This window comes from Geospiza fortis, unplaced genomic scaffold (assembly GCF_000277835.1).
Source record: "Geospiza fortis unplaced genomic scaffold, GeoFor_1.0 scaffold166, whole genome shotgun sequence".
NCBI lineage: Eukaryota > Metazoa > Chordata > Aves > Passeriformes > Thraupidae > Geospiza > Geospiza fortis.
The window spans coordinates 3,582,480-3,591,699 of record NW_005054310.1 but is presented as its reverse complement, the minus strand read 5'-3'; the positions used below and the strand labels follow the sequence as shown (position 1 = coordinate 3,591,699).

At 41.1% G+C, this 9,220-nt stretch overlaps 2 protein-coding genes across 3 annotated transcripts in view; one reads left to right on the top strand and one right to left on the bottom strand.

The window, feature by feature from the left end:
* LOC102039642 (glioma pathogenesis-related protein 1) overlaps nt 1–2,065 on the top strand; it is a 10,908-nt gene extending 8,843 nt beyond the window's left edge. The window contains exons 5-6 of the mRNA XM_005419211.1: nt 1,051–1,077; nt 1,161–2,065. Coding sequence (XP_005419268.1) covers nt 1,051–1,077; nt 1,161–1,312 — 179 coding nt within the window. The 3' untranslated portion in view covers nt 1,313–2,065. The remainder of the gene's footprint in view (nt 1–1,050; nt 1,078–1,160) is intronic.
* A 1,747-nt stretch (nt 2,066–3,812) lies between these two features.
* On the bottom strand, nt 3,813–8,592 carry KRR1 (KRR1 small subunit processome component homolog). 2 transcript variants are annotated; one of them, XM_005419210.3, is made up of 10 exons: nt 8,457–8,592; nt 7,889–8,067; nt 7,284–7,418; nt 6,890–7,015; nt 6,710–6,793; nt 6,069–6,125; nt 5,418–5,588; nt 5,172–5,249; nt 4,953–5,046; nt 3,813–4,478 (listed from the first exon to the last, which is right to left on the bottom strand). In XM_005419210.3, exons 1-10 carry the CDS (start codon nt 8,542–8,544, stop codon nt 4,336–4,338), a joined length of 1,155 nt encoding a protein of 384 aa, XP_005419267.1. In that variant the 5' UTR covers nt 8,545–8,592; the 3' UTR covers nt 3,813–4,335. The 2 variants fall into 2 exon arrangements, with proteins under 2 accessions (XP_005419267.1, XP_030911455.1); XM_031055595.1 differs by having other exon boundaries at nt 7,889–8,064; nt 8,457–8,564.
* Nucleotides 8,593–9,220: the final 628 nt, after the last annotated feature.

Here is a 9,220-nt window from a genome sequence, read left to right as displayed (position 1 = left end):
CACAGTACTCTCCTGTTCCTAAATATAGGCTGAAAAACTGCAGTCAGAAGCCAAGTGGGTAGTGGTACATAAAGAGAGGGGATGAAGGCAGAAGGAGCCTGTTTTCTACCCTGGGGAGTGATGGAAGGGTCTGCTCTTCAGGTACTGGAGGGTGTGTTACAGATAATATGGTGGCTGCAGTTTAAAGTGTTATTACCCCTGCCAGAAATTACTGCTTATGGAAACAGAAAGTAGAGAATGGGATACCTGTCCTGGGGGCTCCAGGTTATCCACACCTGATGTGTGAGCTGTGGCTTGAGCTGGTGCAGGTCCAAGCAAGCTTTGCCCCTGCTATGTCACTGTGGGTGGGGAGAGCAGCCATGCCACTGCCAAAGCTGCTCACTCCAATGATCATCAGCCAGGCCATCTGCTTTCCCCTAAGCACTGGGAGAGAACAAGGCTGACATGCAAGAGCATTCATGGAGATGCAGTGCTCAACTCAAGTCTGACAGCCTTCCTGATATGCCTGCACTTGGCTTTTTAATGGCTGCATGGAGTCAGGAGGGAAGGAGAACTGAAATTTCCATAAAGACAAGGCACTGTGCTGTGGCCATTGGCCTGCAGGGAGCTGAGGGTATGGTCACACTTTTACCCAGCACTCAACTATTGGTGAACTAAAAGGAGTGGGAAGATGCTGTTAAAACATCAGTACCTAAGGAATTTAAGGGAGTCCTGGATTCACAGAGCCATTTAATGCTAGTTGCAGGCTCTCAAAACACAGGCCACAGGGCAAAAATCAGTGATCTTGGGAAGCACACACAGGAGGGAGTCCTTTCTACAACTGCCACTGGTGATAGAAGTCAAAAAAGTGTGATAAACCACTCCTCACCAGAGTCCTGAGAGTCCCTGTAGGGCTCTCCCAGAGTCAGCAGGTCTTTGCTTTTTCCTGAGAAGAAACACATCAGCTGTATTTATAAGCCCATTGTGATGCTCAAATTTCATTCCCTTTTGGTTAGTCAAATTGTTTCTAGATTGTAAGTGCGCTTCTGTTTACTTCTTTTCTCTCTCCAGAAAATGAAGAGCGTGACAAAGTAATTGGTAAGTACCATTGGAATTACTGTTTCCTTTTGTTGCCCTTGTTGCAGTTATACTTGAAAACGAGTGAATTGTTTTGTTTACAGAGGATTCCAAGTGGCAACCAGAATGGGACAGGCCTGCGTGTGATGAGTTCTGTATCTCCGTTATTGTTTTAAGATTAATACTCCTTATACTGACATTTGTGGCCTCATGGCTCTTACCAAAATACTGGTCTCTAATACCTGCCAGTGGGTAACACACATGTGGAAGACCTCAAAAGCACTTGGCTCAACTCATCTCTTCCATTCTCATAGGTTACAGGCAGCACAAACATTGGTAGAGACATTGTTTGCAATGTGACTTACAAGTACAGAAATAACATCTTCATTGCAGCTTGTAGTTACAAGCACTGATAAGCAGCTTTCTCATTGCTCAGAACCAGTTAACAGTTAAAATAGATTTAGATGTTAAAAATCTTTAAAAGTTAAAAAGTTAAAATATTTTTAAAGTGGAGCAGTGTGCATGTGATCTGGTGGGTACAGGGGCACATTGTCCAGGCAGCACACTAAGGTGCAGGCAGCTGCCCAACACACTTTAGGAAGGGCTGGAGAGTGTCCAGCCCAGCAGCCAAGCCCCAGCCCACAGCCAAGGCACAGGCAGAGCGTGCACCTGTCTCATTCCTTTTGCACTCTTACCTCGGGCACTCCTACAGCAAGATACAGAGTGGCCTGTATAATTTAATCTTTTTAAAGGAATTTTTGGATCCCTGTGAGCTCTGGCATTTGCATCCTGGGGCAGGGAGCACACTTCTGAGTCTCACAGAGCACTTGTCATTGGTACTTTCCTTTGCTCAGAAATTGTTTTTAAACTGACGGGCATCTGTGCTGAAACAGTTTCACCCGTGTTTACATGGTTATGTATCACTGCAATCTTTCCTGTTGTGTTTTTTTATTTTTTTTTAGTATAGGGGTTTTACTGCTGTTTCAAACAATAAATTGTTATTTCCTGCTTCCTGTGTATGGCAGTCATGAATTTGCAACATGACCTAAAGCTTAACTGCTGGTGCACAAAATAAATCCAGATTCAGCTCCAATTTGCACAACACTAGAAACAATACTGGGAAAGATAGAACTCCAAATAAAATCACACTGTGCCCATAGTTACAAGTTTGGTTTAACAGCTGCCAAAGAACAAATCTCCTGGAACCTGCACATCTGGAGCAGGCAGAAGGCTGCGGGGACAGCTGCTGCATTCAGTTCAGTATGTCCTCTACCAACCACAGTCACCCAGCTCAAGCAGAGTCTGGAAGCAGCAGAGCTGCACAAACTCACAGCTGGACCACAGCAATCCCTGTCCACACATTTAGAAGCTTCTGCACCCCTGTCCCTCTGCACACACTGCTGTGGGAGAAGCTGGGAAATTCCCCTCACCCCTTTATTTCTGCAGTACTGTCACCACAATACCTGTCAGTGTTTCTACATGCCCACTCCTGACCCTGACCTTACTACTGGCATGAATTTTAACTGAAAACACTGGAACTGGGACCCAACATTTCTCACATTACACTTCCAGATCGTTCTCAGCTAGTACTCTTATACTAGAATCATTTCAGTATCACAACATTTCTTGAATAAAAAAATTCTTCAAAATGCAAATATGTCTGGGGACAAAATTACGAATTTCACGCTTGATATATCTTTATATATATACACCTTTGGTGACTGCAGGAGCCTCCATAGCCAAGACAGCACACTCACAGACACTCTTGTGTAAAACCCAGGCCTCGACTTCTATGTACTGCAAAGTCCCAACTAAAAATCAGCTGGCAAGTGGCACATGGGCAGCAGGACATAATGTGTGGGCACTCTTCCTGCACAAGGCTCCACAGCAGACCTTGCAGCAGTCTCTGCCCCCCATGTAGGGTAGTGTCCTACTACTGGAAAGAGGAAGGCAGGAAAGAGAACCAGATACATTGCTGTGTCCGGGAGCTTAAAATGAGCTCAGTAGGAGTTCTCTCCTGCTTAGTTTAATTAATGCGTGGTCTCCAGGAGAAGAAACAGAAGCAATGCAGAGACTTGAAAGTTCAAAATGTTAACAGTTTCATTTAACTATATAGTTAAGCAGCTCTCAGGAAATCCTAAGAAAAACCTTCCCTTAAAAACCTGTGGGCGTAGGGGGATTAAACCCCCAAACTTTACAACGTGGCATCTATCAAACAACAAAAAAGGATGTGTTTTCACCTACTAGTTTCAAATAAAAGGTCACTAAAAGGCATTGAGCTGCATCCTTCTAGGAGAACCAGTTCCACTGCAAGTGCAGTGATAAAAATTCCAAACCCTAGCAAAGGCACTCAGAATCATAACATTAGTGTGGCTCTACCTCCCCTTCAATACATTTGTTTCTTTAATCTCAGAGGTATGAAATAAGCAACAGCTGCTCTGCTGGTGCACTTTATTTCATCACATTTCACAGTTTCGGGAAATTGAAAAACCACTAAACTTCCTTTAAAATAGGGCAAGTGCCAAAAAAAAATAGGAACACAATTTTTTAAGATATTCTTGCAAGAAGGAACTAAACTAAGAATATAGTTAAAGGTAAATAACACAACTTTTTGCTTTCCCTGCAGCACAATCCCTGTGTAAAGACACTTGCTTTGTACCATATTCTGTGTAAAAACCCATCAGGATAATGCTAATAAATGACAATTTATCAATGGTTTCCTGGACAACACAATGAAGGTTGTGCGGTAGATTAACTAAGGTTTCAGAACATTGTATTAAAATAGTTTATTAGCATTGAGACATGACACACACAAAAAAAATCAGCTTTTACAAAAATAAAAGCATTATATAGTAATAAATCTTGCCTGCTTAGCAAAAGTTATCACCACAACTTGAGGCTGCATATTGTCTGGTAGTCTTTCACAGAATTACCTTGAGCTTTCACCTTCCCAGAGTTATCTGGCCCAAATGTTTAACTCTCCACATTAAACTCCTCAATGTTTCTATTGTGAAACCTTCCCTTTACACAGATGGATATGATCCAAATACATTCTCTTACTATATCAAACAACACAGCAGCACAGATTTTCTTCACCAACCTCGCCAAGCTTGTAAAGCTATTGTAGGTCCTCTAATTAAACTGTACTTAGGAAAAGAGAATGATCCTTTACTTAGCATTTTCTTGTCAACATTATACTGACAGCAAAAAAATCTCCCATCTTCAGAGTGTAAAAATGTTCATTATCAGAGGTGACAAGTAAACATCCTGGGTGGTGAATTACTTCTTTTTCTTTTTTTTCTTTTCATCTGCTGCCATTTTTAACTTTACTTCTTCCTCAGGGAGCGCTCCTAATTTCTTCTTCTTCGCATTCTTTACCTTTTCTTTGATCGCTTCAATATCAATCTTTTTCTCAGTGGAGGCTACACAGTAAGAAATACAAAGATTGTTGTATAAAACATTTGAGAACATAAGCTCTTACTCTGCACATAGTGTGGTTTTACCTTAACCTTTAGAAAAAGTTAGAACTATTAGAAAAGGTTAGAACGATTTCCCCTATCTTGTACCAAAGTTGTGATGTAAGTTTTTCAACTAAGTATTGCTCTCTGTTTACTTGAATGTAAAAGTTATGGCAGCATCACTGTAAAACTGAAAGGCAAAAATTGACGAAGCTCCAACAACCAATTGAGATTGACTCTTCAATGGAGAATTACCATTTTATAGGTATAAAATTATTGGCTAGATGATCTTTCTACTGTCCCTGGCAATCTCTGGGCATGGATCTTACCACCAGGATTTTTTTTGCACGATCTTTCTTTTTCCTAGGCTGTATTCGCAGAATCACTCAGCTTAGAAATTGACAACAGAAGATTTTACAGCAGGAAAAAAATGGTTACCTTTCTTTGTTTTCACAGCTGGCTTTTCCTTTGGTGGGATAAAAGCTTTATTTCTTTCTTCTTGTCTTCTCTTGACTGCATCTGCTTGCTTTGCCTGAAGTTACCATTAAAAAGGTCAAGCAGCAACAGAGCAGGGCAAAAAAGGACAACAAAAAAAATCAGATTCCAAGTCAGCAATCAAATGCTTTTTAACTGGACCCTGGATTAATACAACTTTACCTTTATCTCTTCCATTTGCTTGCGTTTCTTCTGTCTTTCTTTCAAGAAGTATTCACCACTTGCCAATTCTTTATCAATCTGTGTAAGACAAGTAGCAAGAAGCCTTAGTTAATTATGCATTATAAGCCAGACCTGTAGTATCAGGGAATCAGAACATGACAGAAAAGGCCTCCCCAACTCTTTTTACAAAGAACACAATTTCAGGTGTGCTATATTCCTGCATAACCAAATAAAGATTCAACTGACCTGGCTTTCTGGCTGTGGAGGTGGGAACGGTGTGTACTCCTTCTTAGTATTTTTCTTCTTGGGCTCCTTGCGTTTTTTCAAGTTCTTCCGCTTGAATTTAGGCAAAAATCTTTCCCAACTTTGTGTCCTCAGTTCAGGATCTTTTGCTAATTCCCTTTTGATCATCAAAGTCTTCAGTAGTTTCAGAACATCACAAAGATGTTTTATTAAAAAAGAGTATTACAGTAGAAGCCAAAAGATCCAAAATAGAAGTTTACTAGACTTTCTTAGAGGGAATATGCTACATTGAAACCTTGCACATCTCACTTCAGTAAGAGCAGAGGGGCTTAATTATGAACAGAACCAGAAAGATGTCTCAAAACAGGGACAGAATGCACAGGAGAAGGTGCTTCAGTTTAAATGAGCAAGTATCAAGCCAACAATCAAAGGAGAAAGTTTCCTTTGATTTTGCAGATACTGCCATTATGGTGTTATGGCAATGTATCTTAGTAAAATGAAGGATATCAAAGTCAGTGGTTTTTATAAAGCAGTACACTACAGAAATTCTCAAAATAGATTACCACACAGAAACATGTAATTTTTTAACATACAACCCTCAGGGAAGAAATAGCATTTTCTTGTAAACAAAGATGCACAGTGGACCATGCTAACCTTGATGTTATATATGGGATGTATATTCTTCATTGTGTCCAGAACAACTTTTCTAACCTGTATTGAGTACAAAAGAAGAAGAATAGAAAGCTCATCAAGTATTTCATATGCTACCAATTAAAATATCAGCTATAAAACACTGTGCTTCCTCTGCCACGCTGAAGTAGTAACATTTAAAATTACAGAAACATTAAGGATGGAGAAGATCTCCAAGATCATTGATTCCAGTCTTTAAAAAGCTAAAGCACAGGGTTAATTGGAAGGAACAGCAGTTCAAAAATGCCAATACTATTGTCATGCTTCTAATAGACTCCAGCAGGCCCCACAAACATTATTTTCATGTTACCATGGATCTTATGGTGTTGTGAGGAACTTGCTTTTGACAAGTGTTCTTCTCCCACATAGTTACTAAAATATATGCAGATGCGTTTTCTTCCAAGACAGAAAGATCTTGGAGTCTAAACAAAATTCAGCAGCTAAGATGATAATACTGTGGATATTCATGCAAATGTAGCTTACTAACACACAGCTGAATAGTCAGTGAGATACTGCTAAGGTTGCCAGATTTTGTGTATTACCCACCCTCAAGCTGAGCACAGAAATTTGTTTGCTACACAAATGGCTCATCTACCTCATCTTACCTCTTTTAGCCCACTAAAGGGTCCAAGAGCTGAAACAGTGTTGCCTTGCACCATAATATAACAGTTGGTTAACAGTTCCAGGGCCTACACCAAAAAAAAGAAAATAAATTAGTATAATATGAAGACCTGACACAAATTTGGGTCTCAGTATTGTGTGGTTACTACACCTCTAGGAATTACCTTCAGAGTAGATCCTTTTGGCCCAAGAAGCCGTGCTCTTCTTTTTATAAAAGTCTCTCTCTTCCTCACCAGAGAGCCGATCTTAATGATGTCACATGCAACATCATCCTGAAGGATACGAACTGCCTAAAGAGATGCAGACAGTGTCATCTGAATTCAAATGTATTACTCATAGCAATCAAGAGAATACTTCAGTTTATTCTTCTCCCTTTGTTTTCAGATATATTTACTTTAAAAATATATTTTATTTCTTTGACTCACTTGAAATTCCAACATTTTTAAAATGTAGTATTTTATAAATATTATGACTGAATGTAAGAATAATATTGTGATAGAATTTAAGACAAAAGATAGGCATTATGATAGATAAAAGCTTTCAGGATTTATTACAGACCTGCTCAAATGGAACACTTCTTGCCAGAAGTTTTATTAAGTCTCTAGCCCTAATGATTGCATATGGATCAAAAGTCTTCTTAGTGGTAGTGACAGTCATGCTTCCCTCAATTAGATCCAGCGCTGCGTTCACATACTGCAGTATTTGAAAAGAAACACCAGCTCAGTATCATAATTCAGCTTTGGCAGTAAGCAGTTAACTAACAGAAGGTAGATCTATTTTCCAAAATTTCTTGAGTGACTTTTAGCTTAAGAAAATTCACACACACAGAGACAAAACCCAGACTGAATATGTGTCACAAGGCCCAAAGCACCACCTCTCTCATCTCCCTGAATTCAAGCACAGCAAAGCTGTCAGTGCCTGGATGATGAGATATTTGCTGTTGCAAATACTATGTTGACAGCATTTGCAAAGAACTGCCAGTCTGGCTACACAGTTCTTCACCGATTTTGATGACAAAAAATGACACTGCTAATTCAAAAGGCAAGCACAGTAGAAATGCACAAACATGGTATGAGAAAAGCAACTTGCAATGTTTTCATTAGCTTAAGACCTGTATGTCCCAAAAGGTAAAGTGTAGTATCAAAATGGTTAAAAGTTCATACATGTTCCCCCAAGGCTTTCTGGACAAGTGGCCAGCACTCTTTCAAGTATGCTTCTCTATACTTTGGGAACAATGTTGCAAAACTGCTTTCTTCCAACAGCCCTCTGGGATTATCCTCTCTTGTAAAGGCTGGCTCTTTCCATCCATCTGGCACAGTGAGAAGTTCAGATTCATCAACTGCTATTAAAAAGAAAAAAAACCCAAAACTATTGTTATAAGAAGATTGATTTAATACACTGTTAAATGCGGTTTGCATCTCTTCTGACCTTAGAAAAATTACTGCTTTAAATTCTTTATATTAAAAAAAAACAACAATAAAAAAAGAAGAAATCCGCAGCTGAGATATGCGCTGTTGATCTGGTACATACAAGCTGATTATTCAAGTATACTACACAAGAACAAGGCACACACTGAGGCGAGGAAGCCGAGAGCGGGCACACCACAACACGGCACCGTCGCTGCCGGCCCCAAACACCCATCAGCCGCCTGTGCCCTCCGCAGCCCCCCACGGAGCCCTCCTCATTCCGCGGCCCTCCCGGCCAGCCGCCAGTCCCGCATCTCGTCCTCACCTGGCGCCGCTTTCTTCTTGTTCTTGTGCTTTTCTCTGTGCTTCGGACCGGGCCCAGGCCCGACCTGCTCCTCGGGCACGGCCGCCATGTCCACGCGCGCCGGAAGGGGCGGGGCCGGGCCGCGCGGAGCTTCCCCTGCGCTCTGTGGGACCGCCCTGCCGATGCCTGCGGCCCGAAACACGTACAGAAACACCCGGGTACTGCGGTGATCGTAACTAAAGGAAAGGGGCTCCTGGTGAGACCGGGTTTTTCAGCTGAATAACTTACTGTTCAGTTCATGAATCTGGATAGTAAATAAGTAATTTAAGGTTTTCTGGGGGATGCTTTTCATCCTCTTCCCTGCCCGTTCCTGTACCTGTGCCTGAGCATTTCCTTTAATGAAGAGCAAGAATGTGCCTCCGCCGCTGTCTTTTGTGGAGAGCATGAAAAGCCAATGGGGTGAAAAACTGGAGGAGACCTTTAAGAGCAAGAGCACTCTGAGGCAGGACAGTGTTGTCTTTGGCAGGTGTTCACTGCATTTGTTCAGAAAAACCTGCACTCTACGATATTTAATTACCTAAATGATGAGGAAGAGACTTCTATTAACTGATCTATACTTGAGTAAAATACTAAGTTAAAAATCAGTTTTGACTCTCCTAAAACCTATCCTTCGGACCTTCCTTCTTGTGTTTCCTCGCCTGCTCCATCTGCCAGCCCTTTGCTCACCCGCATCCCCCACCACGAACAGTCCTTTCATCCGCATCTCCCTTATTTCCTAGTCCTTT